Source organism: Haliotis cracherodii, unplaced genomic scaffold (genome assembly GCF_022045235.1).
Source record: "Haliotis cracherodii isolate W230 unplaced genomic scaffold, xgHalCrac1.p SCAF_7, whole genome shotgun sequence".
NCBI lineage: Eukaryota > Metazoa > Mollusca > Gastropoda > Lepetellida > Haliotidae > Haliotis > Haliotis cracherodii.
The window spans coordinates 4522161-4542408 of NW_027266330.1; the positions used below are offsets into that span (position 1 = coordinate 4522161).

Here is a 20248-nt window from a genome sequence, read left to right on the forward strand (position 1 = left end):
ACAGAGTCATGGTGACCGTCTGGATTACGATCTGAATTTTTAAATAATGAACATTTTCATATCAGGCGATGGTTTCGGTGTGGATGCCGGTGTCGGTGCTGCTGTAGCAAAGATTAGTTGTCTGCCAAAACACAAGTAATTATTAAGAGTGATTTTTTAAGGTAGGCGGTACATTGTTGCCGAGCAGGAGACAGTTGTGGTCACAGAGACAGTGGTCATGATAATTCGCTTTACATAGGACAAGGTGATGTTTCTTTTATGTTTTACTTTAACGATCTGGTGCTGGATTGTACACATTGGACATGGCTTCGAGGAAGCCACATGGCCTCCAGAGCAGTCTTCACATTCAGGCCGGCTGGTACATTATCCTCAGTTTCATGTTCTGCAGTTTGATGACATTTCATGCTATTGTCGCCTGATTGCGCACCGTGCCAATACTTTTTTGATATGTCTTAAAGGAGTTGGTTTTTGAAAAGATTGCATCTTCTCTTTTGTGTGAAAGCTTGTAAGGATGTAGAATGTTCTTTCGTCTTACATTCAACAACCAGAAATAAAAATCGAAGAAAAGCCACAAAGTGCCATAAATATGGCAACGAATTGAGCCTCAAATGTGTACCATCATCAGTGGAAACTACAAAAAGTCGAGACCAACTAATTGAAGAATTATTTTGAGTAGCATGTTCCTCATAGGATGAATCATCCAATGCACGTATTTTGGGGTTGAACCATTCTGTAAATAGTTCCCCATCCCAGCTCCCCACCCACTACGAACACATGGCAATTATGTAACAAGAGGATATTCAACTGGCAGCTTCAAGGATACTTCTGGGCATACGCTCAAGACAATTATAATGTTTCACAATCAGATTTGAAGATTTGTTACATCAATAATTTAGCCAAGTCCAAAAGTAAAAGTCAAATCGAAAGTCACATACATACAAATATCATAACTGTTCAGGGCTTGGAATGACCAGCCCATTCTACCATCCGTCTGTGTGAAGTAATTGGGGAAGTAGTTTATTGGGCAAAGGAACACTATTCCCGTACACATTCTACCCAAGGTCCTAACAGGGTTAAGAAAAAGTAGTATTCTTCTACTTATCATAAACCTGCTCTACAAAACTACACCAACAAAACTCCAAAACTTCGATTTGGTCTTGTGCAGCTGGGGGATCTCTTCCTGGTGACAGGATAACATTAAAGCAGTATGCCTTTTGATTGCAGTCCTCGGGTGGTCCTTCATTATATCATCAAATCGACCAATGTTCAACGTGCAGGCAACTTCCATTTAAAAAAAACGAAGATTCATCTACAAACATCTTTAAATAATTTTCAGTCAAGTTGGTGGACACTTTTCTTTTCAACCCATCTCCATGCACAATTTCTTCATGTGGCACACACTATTGCAAAACCTGTCCTAATTTGATAACCTATCATGAATTCAAATCTATCTTTACATACTGGAAACATACTGGACAAAACTGAAAACGTCATATATGGCATTGAATGTACCCTTTGTGGATAGATGTCTTTAGAGAGAGTTATCGTGTTGAGCCAGCAAAGATCAGGCATGGATTAACAGAAATATTTCATGAGAGAAACATATCACCCATTTAATAGCCCTGAAAATATAATTAAATATAATTGAATATAATTGAATTCGACTGTTGTGTCCAGCAATGCCATATGGATATTATGACAAAATAAAAAAAACACATTGGCAGTCTTTCCAACCAACAAGCTTCGAACAAAATGTTCCGAATGGTCAAAAGCAATACTTTTTCCATTGCATTAAAAGGGTGATGAGGGTAATATTGATACCTGTCGGGGAATATCTGTACTGAGTTGTTTGGGAAAATTATATCCCATGATTCTTAATGGCAGATTAATGTTCGGTCAGATGCAATGGGAAACATTTATGAAGAACATGCAGGATTTAGAGCTGGATATTCCACAATCGACAATGTTTTCATTTTACAAGCTTTTATTACAAATTAGCTCTCAAAAAGGATAGGTAAATTTTATGCATGTTTTTTCGATTTCGCTAAGGCATTTGATTCCGTTATAAAAAAACCCCAAAACTCCAGCATTGCAATATTTTCTAGTAATGTAATACTAGTATTTGAGGTAAACATGAGTATGCAAAACAAACTGATATTTGGATAAGATGTTAAATTCTTTGGAATATGCTTGTTTCTTAATTGAAGCTAGATTTTACACACGAGCATAATATGATCCTATGGTAATTGGAAATCTGCTTCTTCCTTGAAAGCCTCACAAGATATTTTGTAATGATTTGCTGCGAGACGACAAACTCACTATGCCAAATATTTCTGACTCTCTCTAAGAGTGTTGTTTCAAATCAAGGACATTAAGTATTAGAATGTGTACTATTTATACACGGAAATTGCATCCGCAAATATTACATTTGTTATAAGAATTCTATTCTGCCTCTTCGCACTTTTTTTCGCAGTAATTCATACACTGCATTTTTACCCTTATGTTTTGCAATCATGGCTGCTGTCTTCCCGCGACGATTTTTTGCGTTAATGTCAAGAGTATTCTCTCTCAGAACATGTTGGACAATTTCCATACTTCCTATTTTACTGGCCAGATGAAGGACGTTGTTTCCTTTTTTATCCACTTGTGATAGATCAGCTCTTTCCTGCACAAGTAAGTCAAACACTGCTCTTTGTTCCCTCTGTGTTGCCAACATCAGTGGCGTCCTCCCATCTTGTCCGTGACTGTTGATGTCCGCGATGTCCTGCGACAGGATATGCTGCACCATGCCAAGGTGTCCTCCCATGCAAGCCACGTGTAGGATGTTTTTCCCCGTGTGACTAAGTAGTGAAGCATCAGCGTCCCTCCCCATAAGGAACGCAAATACGTCCCGGTGTCCATTAAATGCTGCACACATAAGTGGAGTTATCCCATATTTCTCTCTACAGTTGATGTCAAAAGCGCCCTCTGAGAGGACACGTTCCACCATGTCCACATGTCCTCCAAGACATGCCACATGGAGTATGTTTTTTCCTCGCTTATCGGTGTGAGATATGTCACTTCTGTTCTCGACAAGGAGGTCAAACACATCTTTATGTCCGTGCTCAGCTGCAACCATCATTGCTGTCCTTCCATATCTGTCACTACTGTTGATATCAATTCTGGTTTTGGAGATGACCTCATTCACAATTCCAGTGTGTCCTCCGCGGCAGGCACAGTGAAGGATGTTTTGTTCATCATTATCACTTAAAAACAAGTCAGCGTTTTCACTCGTCAGGTAGTTAAATACCTCAAGATTCCCTTGCAAAGCTGCCCACATCAGCGGAGTTCTCCCGTCTTTCCTTGGTCTATTGATGTTAGGAGCTGAGGACATCTTGAGAATGCTCTTCACTATTTCTATGTGTCCCCCACCACAAGCCATGGTAAGAATGTTGTCTCCGTCACTGTCCAAAAGTAACAAATCAGCTCCCACAGACACAAGGAATTGAAAGACCTCATTGCGCCCATTCTGTGCGGCCCACATAACTGGTGTCACTCCATATGACTCTTGGGCATTGACATCTATTGAATTATTACTCATCAGTTCTTTCACGAATTTCAGATCTCCAATTTGGCAGGCCCTATGGAGTGTGTTATCAGCAATTCTTGTCCTCGTTTTACCTGGTGGGATACAAAAGTAGTAAACCAGATTTTTATACACATTTATAGAGAAAAGGGTAATTCAGAAAATATTACTGCTGCAACAATACTTACATGTTTTTATTTTGAACTTTTTCGGCGGAGGAAACGTTAGATATTTCCACAGTTGTAGAATGATATATAAGTATAGAGAGAGAGAGAGCATATTTGGTAATTCGCGAGATCACTCTTAATCTATGCTCTTTTACATGAACTACAATTCAGTCTTCACGATTATAATTTTTTATTTGTCTAATTGATTATAATGTATTATTGATTGTTTAGTTAATGCCATGACCATTGGTATTGGTATCTTCCGACAGGACATGTCCAAGTAAAATTCTTTTGTGTTCTTATTTATCAACATAAAATACCCCAGCAATGTGGGCCATTATTTGCATTGCTTGTGTTTTTGCCAATATGACAGGAAGTAGCCGTTACCCTTAATGCCAGTGAATTCTACCCTTACCTGTGATTAATCCATCACTTTCCACATCTGAAAAAGAGACATGTTTAATCCTGTCATGAACGAAGTCTCATAAGTGTCCCTCTCATGCCTGCATGCATACAGAGTTCTGTTGTACAATAATAACTGCACATTAAATGTATAACACCATTTTCGCCACACAAAGGATAAGTGCGAGTAAATTAAGGTCTATGGTCACATGGGCAATATTTCTGCCATATCGTGACTAAATCAAGTTATATATTAACATATTATTAATTAAGTTATTAGTAATATATCAACCAAAGGAAGGTCACGATACTAGGGACCATGGGGACCACGGTACTTCTGATACCCACATGGTTCCCCAGCAGGATTTACCCCATCCCTGTGGCTTCTGGTGGTTTTTGGAAACGTAAGCAAATAATCAAAGATGTTCCAAAGGTATTTAATCATGTCCTGCAAGTTCAAAACTAAGAAAGCATGCATATGCTCATGGATATGGGAAGTGAACATTAAATAGCTTTAGTGCAGTAGTGAACGCTTGAGAAATGGGAGTTGTCAGTGCAAGGAAGAATCACGTGAGAGTGAACGAGTCTAATTTTACGCCGCTAATTGCAGTTGTCTCCAGAATATCACGGCGGGGGACACCAGAAATGGTGTCCAACATTGTACCCATGTGAGAAATCGAACCCGAGTCTTCGGCGTGACAAAGCTACCCCATCGCCCATAAATTACACGAGAAAAAGAATTCAGCACAGCTGCGTGCACATGCGAGAAAAATACCACATTCGTTCTGTTCGGAGTAAAACTAGCCTGATAAATCCGTGAATGGGGGAGTGAAACATGTGTTCATGCAGTTTTGAAGAATATATCAGCTATATACAAAACGCGTGTCAGGTTGATGCGAGTTGAAGCAAGAGCGATGCAGGTTTGAGTTGACCACATCGTTAATGGAAGATCATTACCATAAATTGTGGCGCTGTAGTTTTTCCAAAACTATATCAAGCACGTGCGCCAGTATGTATACACCACCTATAGTATGCTAAATCATATTCGTTCCATTGATTGCTTTGCTGTTAGTTTGTATTTATCTAAATCATGTTGCCAAGTGCGGGTTTTAGTTCCATCTCTCGTGGCATAACAACTAGGGTTATATCGACTGCAGCGTCCATGCAGAACTCAAATTAACAGTGCAGAGGGGGCCACCATCATACTTTCAAAAGCCTTTGCTGTTTTTCGTTTCCGATCTTGAATCCTTATTTATAATTCGTTTTCGACGAAGTAAAACATGTCCTGTATTCCGAAGCATGATTAAGGAAGTGATAGTTGGTTATAGGCTTTAAGAATATGGATAATTTGAGCTTTTATGTCACACAATGGCATAACAGCAAACTTGTCTGAAGGGTGGCTCGGTAGCCCCCAGTAGTGGCATACAAAACAACCAAAGCTACCGGTCTGAGAATTATATTCTTACCCGCAATTAGGTCTTGTCTTCTGGCACCTGAGAACAAAGGAACATGTGAAATGTCCAGTTACACAGTGAAAGCCTATTCAGCATTATCTACTTTTTATGAGTGAGTGAGTATGGTTTTAGCAATATTCCAGCAATATCACGGCGGGGGACACCAAAAATGGGCATCACACATTGTACCCATTTTGGGAATCGGCGTGACGAGCGCCCCCGGTTATTAATGAAAACTTTATATGTAAATCGGTTGTGTCGATTCACACATTTGGACCTGCCGACTTATCTAAATAAAAGCAATTAAACCCTTTTCATATTCATGAGACATTGCTGCTAAAAGCTCAGTCGATTGAATTATTACGACTGTGTCAAAGGCATGTGTTTTTGAATCTCCATCACATAGTGATGGTACCAGGTGTTCGTTAAAAGGTAAGCGTATTATGCAGAGTCAAGTCAATTGTTCAAATTTTCATTGATGCGTCAAATTGTAAATAACCATATGTCTGTGATAAAACGTTTTGAAAGGTTTCCTGTGGCCGTGAAAGTGGTAATCCTGAACAAACAATTTCTTTGAGCAAGGGTCGTTTGAAATCGTCCCAGAAACAGCGTACTTGATTGTACCTCAAACGTTGTGAAATGTGAACACCTAAGGCTAGAACTGCTAGACTATTGTTTGCCATAAAGGGAAAGTCTCGATTGCCTCTATTGATGAGATAGAGACGAATATATTCCACAGACATTACTTCAGCTTTCAGACTGAAGATGTACGTGATTAAATGAACTGTTGACGATGTCCATGTGTTGTTTGTTACCATAAAAGTTGAATAAAACTCAAGAGGTATGCTTTGTATTCCTAGCTTGAGAATATATCAATGTTTCAACGTCTTTTAAGTTTTTATCATATTTTGCAGTTTAATTGGTGTCCCAGTGATCACATTGTGGGTTATAGATTTATGAATGAATTAAAAATAGTGCATCTCAAATTACATGAGTTATGGAGCAAATCACATTACTGGAATGTGATTATTACCCTTTAATTGCCCCCAGCACTCCAATTTGAATACAAATATCTCTTCCCTTACGTATCATACGTGAGATGAAACATTCAGAGTATGCAACACTTACATTTTTGGTGTAGACTGAAATGAAATAAACTAAAAATTAAACAATGTAAATACATGTATAAGAAATTATTAAGTGTAACTGCTTAATGTTGGTAGTTCAATGCATATGAAATGTTTATTATTACTCATAACATTTAGGCTAATATTTGTCACGTTCATCAGACACACTTAAAGACGACAGCTGTAATGTTCAATGAATACATGAAAACTCTTATCACAACGTTACAAATTCGTAAGTATCAAGTGGATTTTAGTTGATTGTTTAAAGCATAGATAACATAGGGAAAAGTAGATGTCACGATGCAGCTGTACTGACGTACATGTTGCATATAGGTGTGAGTTCAGTGACATTGATTAGATTCCTGTGCACACAACTACACATTATCCAACACTATGGCGTTGGTGGGGAGTGTTTTAAACAGGCATTTTATCTGAAATAGACATGTAGAATATTGGCTACTTTGTGAACCTTACTAGTTGTGTGTACTTCATTTTGTCAGTTGAACAGTTATTGTGGTTTGTCCTGGTGAGCAATACTAGACATGTAGAGACAAAGGAGATGACTGCACACTGCAGTTGTACTGCTATGTACTGTTACTACTGCATAGGTTGCACATGTTTAGTGGCATGGATTAAATAGACGTGCACACAGTCACAGGCCAACACTATGTGATGACTAGGAAATATGTTGTATATGTAAGGTAGTAGGCCAGGTGACAGTTATAGATACGACTTACATATGAGATGAGCTGCATGCTTACCAAACATATGCAATCACTACACTGATTAGAATCACGATGATTATCACCAAAATTACAGTGATCAGCACTGGTGTAGGATTCTTCCATGGGTCTGTTGTGCTCTCTGTGACCTTTGGTTCGTTTTCTTCCTCTGAAACTGTATACAGATCACTTGTTTTTCATCATAGTAAATATCACTTATTCTGGTGATGGAAAGGAGTATTTGTTTTATCTTACAATGATAAAGAATATAGTGATATGTTTCTTTCGCATCATCTGTATTACACGTCCCTGTTATCTTTGTAAACACAGAGATAACCATGAATACTAATGCACTTTCTCGATACACTGATGAACTCGAGGGTCCAAGGTCAAAGAACTTCCCACATGTTGTAAGGTAGAGATGTACATTTCAGTAAATGACAACAATGTTTTACGCACACGACAAGCTCCAGTCATTTAGGAGATGAACCTACTGTGTTTTGAAATTTAATGTAGCCCCACTGTAGAGTAGATACCTCTGATTTTAATTTGGAACAGAGTGATTTACATCAAATTTCAGAACACAGTAAGTTATCTCAATTCTGCCATGACGACAACAACGATTGGTAAACGTGGTCTCTTGCAAGGCGTAACAACACAGGGTACAAAGGTTCCCAATCTTAGAACATTCTGAAAGGTGGTAACAGGTAGTTATAAATGTAACAAATATTACTCAAGTTCAAGATTAAAAACACCATGGTGCGTGAGAAGTTCAATACAAGTGTTCAAATGACTTTCAAAAAGAAGTTGACAGATAACCCTCCAAACTCAGTCCAAAGACAGATGTGTTTATTTCTACTGACCTGCTGTGCACTGTTTGAACTCACCAAGTCATTTCTTTAAAATCAGCGAGAGAAGTCAAATCTTGGAAATCGACCTTGCCATTTTCATTGTAGGGGTTGCAGATTGTAGAAATAGTTTTTTAAATGCTACACAAATTAATATATGTCTACAACAAACTTCATGAATTAATATTCTACTATTCATTTTGCATGTGTAAGTCTTATTAGTTATTTAGCAATAACCCCAAGTAATAATAAAAAACAATAAAAAATAAATGCCTCTCCACCCCAAACATGGATGTGGCAGAACTTGACCTACATCATTGTTGCTCACACTTCAAAACTGTCAATATGGCTACCAATATTTACATTTTCCGTGCCTCAGCAGACAGCTTATGAAGAAAGATGGCAACCCCGATAAATCATGTGGTTCAACATTAACCTGTAGATTCACTGGGAATGAGCCTGCTGGTACAATGTGATTATCAATAGAACTGGGGTATGACTGAACAGCCGCTTTTTAGGCTGCAGACAAGCCGCTTTTTGCCGACAAGCCGGCTACTTTGACACGAGGAATATGCATGATTTGAAGTTTTCAGGGATTCAACGCAAGCATGTGAAATAAAATTATTGTGACTGTTGTGGCCCAGAAACAGTGGTTTCCGTAGGTTTTTCTTGATTGTGCCTATTCTGAAATGAATCTCATCAAGTTTGAAAAGTTGTTATGATCAAGTGTGCTTTGAATTCGGTGATGTCGGGGACATTGTTTTTCGCCTTTGGAAGGGAGCTCAAAAATCTAGGTTTGTTTTCTGATTGACGTTTAAATACTCTCCTGCCAAATCCTTACGGTGGTGGTAGACGTAGATGTTGATGAATATCGATCACAAACATGTTTGTAAACAACATGTAGGTCTGATTGGCAGGTTCGTGTATGTGAATGTGTACAACGTGTAAACTGTGATCATCTACATTACATTTTGTAATTCATACCTTCACAAAATGTTCCCTTTTTGCCAGCAATGCATCCCGATGTACACACACCATCTTGATGATTGCAGGTGTTGTTGATACAGTTCTTGCTGCACTCTTGTCTGCATTTATCATCATACCAGCCTGGAATGCATCCTTCCGAACAACTTCCACTTGTCCTGTCACAGTGAATAATGCCCAGATCAGGTGATATCCTACAGTGATCAGAGCAGTTTTTGTCACAAGCATCTCCATATTTGCCCCATGGACAGATTTCGTCACCTCTGACTTCCAGTACTGCAAAAATATAAAAAAATACATAGCCAATGCCACATTCTTACTGACTTCATTTTCAAATACATAGTTCAAATAATCATCCACACAATGACTGTCTCTATTCCATTTTTTTTAAATCCAAGAGGGGGCCCAGTCGTCTATGGCGCCGCGATTCGCTGTGGAGAGTTGCGTCCCTTCGGCACGCCAGAAACCTCTGATAGTGGGTTCGAATCCTGGTTCGCCCGGATTATGTTTCTAAGTTTGTCAGCACCATACCCGTATTCGTTGGTTTTACCGAAGTGGTAAACGTCTGAGACCTGCATCACTTCGGGCTTCCTTCCCACATTAAGCTGACACGCTGTGATATAACTGGAATACTGTTAAAAGCGGCGTTAAACCAAACTCACTCAGTTAAAATCCAAGAATAGGTGTAATGTACTTAAAAACAAACGAAAAACATAACAAAATTGTCTCAGTAATGTATAAGATATTGTGAATGGATATACTCACCCAATATGATTAGTAGCAAGCTTAACATCAATATTCCTGAATATATAGAATGCTCCCTCATCTTTCGCCTGCAACCATACATGGAACAGGTATGCTGATGGCGAACAAGTACAAATGATTTAAAAACAAAACTGACATGTAAAGTAACATTGATAACAAGCGAAATTAGATAGAAATTGAAGTGACACGTAATATTCGGTTGGCGCTCGGAAGGGAATCATACAAGTTTAGGGATACTTTGAACATTACCATTCACGTGTGTGATTTTCATTTGAAAAGTGGATTGTATTTAGTGGATAGCTGTTCTTTTAGAAGTAACCTATAAAACAATCTCTTCTTGAGTGGGTTTCATGTAACATACACGAACCTGGCATGTGTATATATTTTTCGGTTTCATTTGAAAACTACAGGTAACCCAGCTCTTAATTGTATACGTTCTTTCACCTAAGTGTTACATACATTGTAGATCCAAAGAGCTAATTTCTAGGATTATTGTTTTTTGGTATACATTCTCGTATCAACAGTTATATAATCGTAATCAACTGCTAAATATTGGAGAAGGTGTCCATGTACCTTCATATTTGTTTCGCCTGTTTGTTGTTTATCCCCGCACGCAGCAATATTCCAGCTACATGGCGGCGGTCTGTAAATAATCGAGTCTAGACCAGACAACCCAGTGACGGATATCATGAGCATCGATCCACGTAATTTGGATAACATGCACCAACCAAGTCAGAGAGCCTGACCACCCGATCCCGTTAGTCGCCTTGTTAGTCAACGACAAGCATGGGTTGCTGAAGACCCGTGAAGATCCGGGGTAGAATAGGTCTTCAGCAACCCATGCTTGTCTCTCCCGTGAAGATCCCAGGTAGAATAGGTCTTCAGCAACCCATGCTTGCCGTAAAGGGTGACTGTGCCTGTCATAAGAGGCGACTCACGGGATTGGGTGGTCAGGCTCGCTGACTTGGTTGATGTACATAATTCGAAATGTTATAAGAAGGTCAAAGCATATTTGGTGAAAACGCAAATTGAAACAATAACAACTTTGTTATGGGCGTTTGATTTTTCACCGCATCATAAACAGTATGTTAATATTTAAAACACTCTGAACACAGGGCATCTCACTAAAACTATGGATGATGTATGATAGATAAAACCTATAAGGTGGAATTCAGTGATTGAAATCTTAAACATCGATCGACGCAATTGGGATACAACGATGTGCCTCAACCAAATCAGCGGGCTTGACCGCCCTAGTCGCCTTTTACTACAAGCATGGGTTGCTGAAGACCTATTCTACCCCGGATCTTCATGGGTGAAACATGGGTTGCTGAAGACCTGTTCTACCCCGGATTTTCACGGGAGAGACAAGCATGGGTTGCTGAAGACCTATTCTACCCCGGATCTTCACGGGTCGCCATCGGTGGGGCAGGATGCGCACTACACGTTCTATCATCACTATTTGATAGCGAGTCATAAAAACATGCTTATGACATATTCTGAATCATATATTGATTCTGCTTTTAGAAGAGAATCCAGCGATTATGCAAACGGTTTTGTTGCTTTTACTTGCATCTCGGAAAATGTGTTTTGTAAAAATGTTAATAATCGTTTACACATCAAGAGATGTTTAATATGTTTAATGTCAAAACCAATTTTTCCAGACTATCTTACGTTATATTCAGACTGAAACCTATATCAGGTAGTATGGATTACAGGACATGCACAAAGTTGATTAAGAGCTTTCAGGAAGGTCATTTTGGCCTTCAAAAGATTGTACGTGATTATGTTCTGGCCTAGTTGTATGATAGAGGTTATGGCCAAATGATCACCTAACGTTTACAGTTTAAATAAATGTCAATATCAGTATCTGTAAGAAACAAACAGTAACAATATGAAATAATGCATAATAAAATGCTATGGGAAATATAACTCGAGAATCCTAAATCAGCGAAACAGAAAATGTATAACAGTGACTTGTACATCAACTTTAGCAGAAACATGACTATTGTGGCGCGATAGAATCGTATGATAATCGTCATTAGCCATATTGTTTGATAATATAATTTTGGGCAAACAAAGTCAAAACCGATGGACGCCACTCAAACGTTATTTTATGTGGACACTGAAGCAGTCGTATAATATAATACTGATGTCGTAACGAATGTGTCGTCCACAAGGAGAAATACGTTGTTCTTTTGTTCGTCGTTATGTATGTCATACGTTCTGGGCCATTGGAGATTACTTTTCGTGCAACACGTAAACAGATGGTGCAATTTAATAAGATCGTGAGTGTGTTTTGTCATGAGCATTTATGACATTTTCAAGAGACCTTCTTATGTAATAACGTTTAAACAATGTGTTAGCAAAACTTAATATTTCGAAACTACTGTAAACAGCTTTGGACAAAACACTGGCGTTTGTTTTTTAGAAACACACTAGTTGATACTCACGGTTTGGACAATCCACCCTTACATCCGTCCCCTACTGCAATCAGGTCGGTGTTTGTCTGTGCAGTTCCAACTAAATGCATTTGTGTCAACGATAGCCTGAGCACGAGTGGTATGACATGTAACACAGAGATGCTGTCAAAGGAAAGTGTCACTTGTACGTACACCACTATAACCTTGCTGCGCTGACAGTCACTGTATTGCAACTGGATTTTCTGGTTTCAAGCATATGCACAGTCATAGTTACCGTAGCGTGGCTGGCTGGTAAAGTTTCATATCGTGAAATGTACGGTATGTAGATACAAATAAGCCAGTACACAATATCGTGTCATGTGACTCTTGCTCACCCGAAAAGTTTACAATGTAAAATAGGATAACCACTGGACAAGTTGCTGTCAGCATTCATACCCACACACCTAGACTGAGCCAATAATAACAGAATGAAGTCATCAAAAGAAGTAACACGAATGCCAACGTTTCTCAGTCCGATAGTTTCACAGGATGTATTTTACAGATCAAATAAGCTTGTAATCAAAATGCATAGGTCAAGTCAATGTCAAGATAAACAGATTATTGCAAACAGCAGAACATATCTGGAGAGTTCCACTAATCGGTACATATAACATTGCAATTACAATCTGAAAAAAGATATAAAGATTCGGTCATCTTGAACGACTTCAGGGGCCATGGTTGGAAACATATCAAGGTTTCGCTCCATTGGTCTCATGGGTTTAAGGGGAGAAGGTCAAATCAAGGTCATGATTAATATTATTCAGAAAGATGGGGGCTGTGTTGAGTCTGACTACGAACTACTAAACATATACCAAATTTGCTTACTTATAAAAGAAACAATGCTAAATGATCAAGAACAGTTGCTCAATATGACTGCCAACAAATTGGGTAAGAACAAGTGAGTGAAGTTCCAGCCAGCCTCAACTGAGGTTTCAGAGACGATGTGGAAAAACAGGCTACGACATAAACTCACTTGACTTCCATTTGTCTGTTTTGTTTTGTAACAGTACGCAGTTCTGAAATCCATTTAGTTCATCTTAAACCATGTAGCGTCAAAGATGTTTATGTTTCAAGCCGTTTATGGTGAGCTTCCATAATTGTAACATTATTAGGCATAGGTGAGATAAAATGGGTTTGAATAGCGTCACGTTCAAGTTTATTGTACTTATATGACGACGTGCATGAACGTGCGTTCTTGCGTGCGTGCGTGCATGTGTGCATGCGTGCATGCGTGCATGCGTGCAAGGCTGTTTGTATTAATTGGGACTAATGCCAGTTCTATAGTGCTAGCCCACTGAGATACCATGCCTCCTTTTATTATTCTGACTTCGTGCCGACCTTGTTTATTCTCTGAAACCAAGCACTAAACAGGGTAACACTACCATCTTTTATCTGATTTGGTATGACTCGACCGATATTCCGCTCTTCGAGCAGATGCTCTATCCACTTGACCATGGGGGTTGTCTCATTAAGCACATTCACCAGGAAAGAGGTCAAACTAACAAACTACAGATGCAGAGGTTTTATTGATACAATAAGCAGCATATATTACAAATACACAATAAGAAAGCCATCGTGTTGTTTACATTCAGAGTAGTAATAGATAACTATATCATGAAATATGTACTGGGACGTGCTAATATATTGTGGAGGCTTCGAAACGCCGACGAAACCTCAAGGATCATTTATCAAAGCAGGAGGCGATAAAGAAAGTTTTAATGGGTTTCGTTCAGGGTGATGTCGACATTAACCAGTTCAATGAATCCTTCCCTGACATCTACTCAATGGGAACTCCAAAGCACCGGCATTAACTTCACAAGAAAAGATACACGGATTGTGGGTATCTTCTTATGATGAGGATCAGGAGGGTAAGGTCATAGTTTTACCATAAATGTAGAAGGACCACTTGAACATGGCATAAACTATTGAAATATGTCTATTTCAACACAATATAAGAGATAAGTATACTTTCTATATGCTAGTATGTATATATAAGCATTCATAATTTCATATTTCTCAAAACATTATACATGTATGGTAAATGTTACCAGGGAAGAGGTTACCATACATGACAACAAGTAAAGGACAATGAAAAATACTCATCGGCAGTATATAAAACATAAATAAACATTCCGTTAGTCCCCTCAAAAGAGCAAACTGGCTAAAAACACCAATATTTAAATTACCTCCTGCACCAAGGCAAGCCAAAGAATCATGAGCATGTGTTGATGAATCACGGTGAAGTGGTGATGGTACTAGGTGTTGTTACTAGGCATGCGTGTGAACTGTAGAGACCATAGGCAGGAGCCGCTGGAATATTGTTCGACAAAAAGAGAATGTAGACTATTGGAAAGTTGAAATCATCTCTCTTTTCACTCTGATTCTATATGAATAGAAGGAAATAGGAAATAGATAAAGCCGTCTCTCAGGTTTCTATTATTTCTGGTTCGGGAAACATTTCCATTTCCATAGATCAGAAAAACAGACGAAAACCACATAAAAACAATGGACAGATATATCCTTATACATACATAACATCCATATATACATAGGCTTCACGTGCAGCGCACAAAAACATAGCAAACTAAACCATCACAGGAACGGCAACTGCCCCACAGCAAAGTGAAGTACGTTATTGCATACAGTTCCAAAATCCAACCTATGAAACATAATCTTATTTCCTTTACAAACAAATATGCATCAAAACCAGTGAACTTGACAAAAGAAAATGTCCCGTGTCACGACAAGCAGTCTTCTGTCCGTGTTTGAGAAAAGCAATTGCAAGGGCGAATTTGAGAGTTCCAGTTTGTGCAGTAACATTTGGCACCAGCACCTGACTCATTCTCATGCTTACATTTGTGAAAGTGCTTCTTTTAGAATGTTTAATAATGATGTTTGTTCCCATATTAATATATTTTGAAAACAAAATATTACAAAATATTACGTAATGTCCTCACTTGATGCACATCCAATGATCAACCAGACTTTCCCTACTTACAGTGTCTGGGAGAATTATCTAAAACAGATATATGAGGAGGCCCCCTTCAACCTCCACAAGTGGGAGGGATAGGGGTTGCCTTCGAAATTATAGTTTACTCCACATCCTTTTCCCCAGATGGTGTTATATATTTGATATCGGTTGTTTGATCATCGACACCGATGTCCCTCACTAGGTGAGTGTTCGGCGGGTTGTCTCCAGAAGTATCATCGGAGGAAATGTCACCGTGCGCCCCTCTACCGTGTGACTCCTGAAGCTGTTTAGCCAAAACACCAGGTGACTCATTTTCAGGGTAGTCACATTCTTGGTCCACATCTGATTCTCTTATTTCCCAATATCTGTTTGATGGAGGCTGGTACTCGACTATGTAGTTGTTTGCTTCAGCGTCCCTGTGTATAAATTGAGAAGATTAATGTAATTTACTGTGAAATACATAGCAAAGAGAAGACATGAACACTCAATAGCTTTGAAGACCTTTTCCATCGAGCTAGATGTTACAGCTTTGGTTACGCCCACGGACCAAGTAATCATACTTTGGTCTATCCTGGGATTTGAATCCACCATATCTTGGGAGACTCGCTAAGTAAGTACATCCTGGATCATTTGGGAAATACTCCTCCCTTAAAAGATTGTAGTGTTGTCTAAATGTCTTTCGATATGTAAATAGTCTATTGTCGCGTGGACCCGTGAAGATTCCGGGGTAGAATTGGTCTTCAGCAATCCATGCTTGCCGTAAAAGGTGACCGTAAAAGGCGACTAACGGGATCGGGTGGTCAGGCTCGCTGACTTGGTTGATGCATGTCATTAATCCCAATTGCGTGGAATGATGCTAATGACATTAATCACTGGATTGTCTGGTCCAGACTCGCTTATTTACAGACCGCCGTCTTATAGCTGGAATATCGCTGAGTGCGACGTTAAACAACCAACCAACCAACTATTGTCGCGTGTGTTCTGATGTTTATTCAGAGAAACATAAAATAACTCAAATACCGAGGAAAAAACAGTGGGGCAATTGAGGACTCACCTTCTTTTCGACCAGCGTTTTCCAAGACAAAATACACAGAGGATGCCAGTTAGAACAAGCAATGCTGACAGTCCTATTACGATATACTTGATATCCATCTGCGGCTGCTTGCCTGCTGAATAACAACGCATCAATATTCAGGGAAACATGTGACAATAGGTCTGAGTATGTTGACAATGTGATTAACAGTTGAAAACATGCTGTTTTTGCTTAATTCACACTGATTTGATGCTTTTATGGATGCTTACAACGACTATTAAAACATTGAAAAGTGCAAGAATGTAGGTGATGAATGAAGCTACCCAAACACACACGTTTAAATGCGACCAATTATTTAATTCATCCACGTGCAACACATGACAAGTAACATTCAATGGTTCATTCCAGATGCGATTGAACTGCACTCTTGGAAGTTGAGATGTGACTTTTTTCAAAACTGTTTATATGTCACATGATGTTAAAGGTGTGAAGGTAAAAGTTGCAGAGACGTCGTCGTATTTTGAGATGGATGGGATTGTTAACTGAATTATGAAAGCAAATACACATTGGTCAATAAATACAACTTCAATGGTATTTCTTTCCCCACATCCATCTTCAAACAACATCCTGGGTCCCGAAAAGACATTTAGCATGGACAATGGATAAAGACACAAAGTCATGGTATATGTGATTATTGATTATGATTATGATCTTTAAATGCATATTTCAAGAACCCACCTTGACAAGACATATCAGTAAGGCAAACATCTAAGGGACAATCGTGTGTACAGGTAGATGTGCATAGACGGTCAGTAAAATTACATCCTCGAATGCAGGTTCCTAATTCCCAATCACATATGCCGTCAAGACAGATCTCACAGGTGTTGTTACAAAAGGCACCATAATAACCGTTGATGCATCCTTTCACACAGTGTCCGAAGTTGGGGTGACAAATATCTTGAATACAGTTCTCATAGCATGAACAGTCAGTCCCAGCATACCCTGGTGCACAACCATCTACACACGCTCCTGACACAGTGCAGGACATTTGTGCACAATTCGAGCTACAGCGAGATGAGCAGTTAGTACCATACCATCCGACATTACAACCGTGGATACAATCTCCTGTGTTGTTGTCGCACTCTCGGATACAGTTGTTGGGCGTATTTCTGTCACATTCCAAGACAGAATATGAATCTCTGTCGGGACCAGAGCGGCAGTTTTCACTGCACACCTCATCACACCAATGACTGTAGAAGCCAGGTTGACAGCCTTCTTCACATCCAGACTCACAAGATCCTGCACAGTTCTCACATGACATCTCACAGTTCACACCCCTGTATGGATCACGACAACGGTCACACATCCCTGTAGACCTGTTACATGATTTACATCTCTCAGAGCAGCTTTTACAGTCAAGGCCATAGTAGGAGTCAACACATCCAGAAACACACGATGTAGGAGTCATGCAGTACCCGCCATCACATCCACCTTCACACTCAGTACACTGTTTCCCAGGGTTGCCACATGGTATCTTGCAGCTTGTACCCATGAATCCTGGAACACATCCCTCCGTGCATGTCTCGATGCCTATGGCTGTGAGGTGACACGACTTATGTGTGCATCTGCTGCTGCACTCTGACCTGCATTTCTTCCCAAAGTATCCACGTTCACACAGTGTTGAGCAGTCTCCGTCATCGTCACATTCTCGGCAGTGCTGACCATTACGGCATGGCGTGGCTGAAAACATAGAAACAGGATGAAATTCCATATGAAATCAATAAGGGGACATAACTGTGACATGGTCAAGTTGGGAATGTCAGGTAATAAAATTGTTTGATATGCAGATATTGCCATATACCTACAATTCAAATGCTTTTTGTTTAACTATAAGTTCACCATGACGAATATTGCCTGGAACTCCTGGTGACTAGAGAAACAGTTCGACTTATCCAGGAGTTCGACACATTCGACCCGACCCAACTAAGGTCTGGCCTTGCCGTCAGATATCAGAAAGCATGTATGTACATACCTCTCGTTCCTTTCCTTTTCCTCAATCATGTTTCTACTCACGCCGACAAGCGGCGCAAATAAATGTCATAGTTAGAACAACATATTAATAAACATTATCCTGAACCGTCTCTCACATTTCGCAAATCCGTAGTCAAGTTCGAGACAACCCAATTGTTAACAGAGTTATAACCATGGTGAGAGTTTGCCGGGAACGGACAGTGATTTTGACAAATATCACAAAGGATCATGCATGGGCTTTCTCACGTCGACCATGAGACGACCATGTCCAAGGCCGTGAGACGCAAGGAACAAAGAGTATCCACAGTCCAATAAGCCCTTACCTGTGTTGGATAAAATGTCTTCAGAAGAGATATTGTATTAGTCACATACTAGTCCTATATGGCAGCGATAGTAACTAAACACTCTATATTTAACAAACTTACCTCGTATGGTTAATACAACGAACACCAAACCCAAAATCGCCAAAGAAGTCTTGAAGTGTCTGAAAATGGAAAGTGAGTGAATGAGTTAAGATTTAACGTCACATTGGCAGTTTTTCAACCTTATCGTGACGAGAAAATGCAAAGGTATATATACCGATATGAATCACCATAACAAACCGATCATAATACTAAATAAGTGTCTGTATTAAACCTACTTACTGAGAGCGGAGCATTTCCAATGTTTGTGTATGACAGAGTTATATTGTCGATTGACTGTAACTGCTGACGGTCGGTTGACTTCGTTCTTCCGTTAAGAGGGGGAAGTATCATTTGTGTTATCATATTCCGATTTGCTATATATATACTCTGCAAAAATAGAAACGCAAATGTAGTGTTGCCGATATCCAGACAAAATTTATACCAAAATTAACTGGTCATTTCTGCATGGATTGGCATTGATTTGTGTAAAAAAAGTGAAGTTCCGCATAAATTGGGTGAAAAGATGGAAAAATCGCAAAAACACAAACACGTGAGAGCTTGGCGCTGAAACACACCAACATGACATGCAGGTGCAACATTACTTGTTTAGATATAAAAAAGTTGGGTTTTCATTTGCTTGCGATCACAATCTTTCAGCAAGTGAACAGCGAAAACATGCCACGACTGACGGAAGCCCGACGCAACAAGGCCATCGGCCGAGTGCATGGAAGCGAATTATCTTCGGCTGTAGCAATGTGTTTCCACGAACCACCAAGCAACATTACAAGACTGTGGAATCGTTATAAAAAACCCGTACTCGTGGGTTGTCAACACAAACCCATATTCCTGGGTTGTCAATATCATCCCCGCACTCGTGGGTTGTCACTATCATCCCCGCACTCCTAGGTTGTCAACATCATCCCCATACACGTGGGTTGTCAACATCATCCCCGCACTCGTGGGTTGTCAACACAAACCCATATTCCTGGGTTGTCAATATCATCCCCGTACTCGTGGGCTGTCACCATCATCCCCACACTCGTGGGTTGTCAACATCATCCCCGTACTCGTGGGTTGTCAACATCATCCACGTACTCGTGGGTTGTGTACAACATCATCCCCGCACTCGTGGGTTGTCACCACAAACCCGTACTCATAGGTTGTCAACATAATATCCGTACTCGTAGGTTGTCAACATCATATCCGCACTCGTGGGCTGTCACCATCATCCCCGCACTCGTGGGCTGTCAACATCATCCCCGCACTCGTGGGTTGTTACCATCATCCCCGCACTCGTGGGTTGTCACCATCAT

At 39.7% G+C, this 20248-nt stretch overlaps 2 protein-coding genes across 2 annotated transcripts; both read right to left on the reverse strand.

Moving 5' to 3' along the window:
• Positions 1–1707: 1707 nt before the first annotated feature.
• LOC139448462 (ankyrin repeat and death domain-containing protein 1A-like) lies at positions 1708–12732 on the reverse strand. Its single transcript, XM_071230010.1, has 8 exons — positions 12488–12732; positions 10035–10102; positions 9270–9545; positions 7477–7612; positions 6717–6730; positions 5601–5627; positions 4148–4174; positions 1708–3660 (listed from the first exon to the last, which is right to left on the reverse strand). Exons 1-8 carry the CDS (start codon positions 12565–12567, stop codon positions 2432–2434), a joined length of 1857 nt encoding a protein of 618 aa, XP_071086111.1. The 5' UTR covers positions 12568–12732; the 3' UTR covers positions 1708–2431.
• Positions 12733–15588: 2856 nt separating this feature from the next.
• LOC139448464 (cell death abnormality protein 1-like) lies at positions 15589–19189 on the reverse strand. Its single transcript, XM_071230014.1, has 5 exons — positions 19176–19189; positions 18957–19015; positions 17239–18240; positions 16522–16636; positions 15589–15883 (listed from the first exon to the last, which is right to left on the reverse strand). Exons 1-5 carry the CDS (start codon positions 19187–19189, stop codon positions 15589–15591), a joined length of 1485 nt encoding a protein of 494 aa, XP_071086115.1.
• Positions 19190–20248: the final 1059 nt, after the last annotated feature.

Coding starts and splice junctions, on each gene's coding strand:
- LOC139448462 (XM_071230010.1), bottom strand. CDS start 12,567: ATGCATTTAGTTGGAACTGCACAGACAAACACCGACCTGATTGCAGTA. Junction 4,175..5,600: donor AAGACAAGACCTAATTGCGG/GTAAGAATATAA, acceptor TCTCTTTTTCAG/ATGTGGAAAGTGATGGATTA. Junction 3,661..4,147: donor AAGTGATGGATTAATCACAG/GTAAGGGTAGAA, acceptor GTATCCCACCAG/GTAAAACGAGGACAAGAATT.
- LOC139448464 (XM_071230014.1), bottom strand. Junction 16,637..17,238: donor TACTGATATGTCTTGTCAAG/GTGGGTTCTTGA, acceptor GTTGTTATTCAG/CAGGCAAGCAGCCGCAGATG. Junction 15,884..16,521: donor AAACGCTGGTCGAAAAGAAG/GTGAGTCCTCAA, acceptor ATTTATACACAG/GGACGCTGAAGCAAACAACT.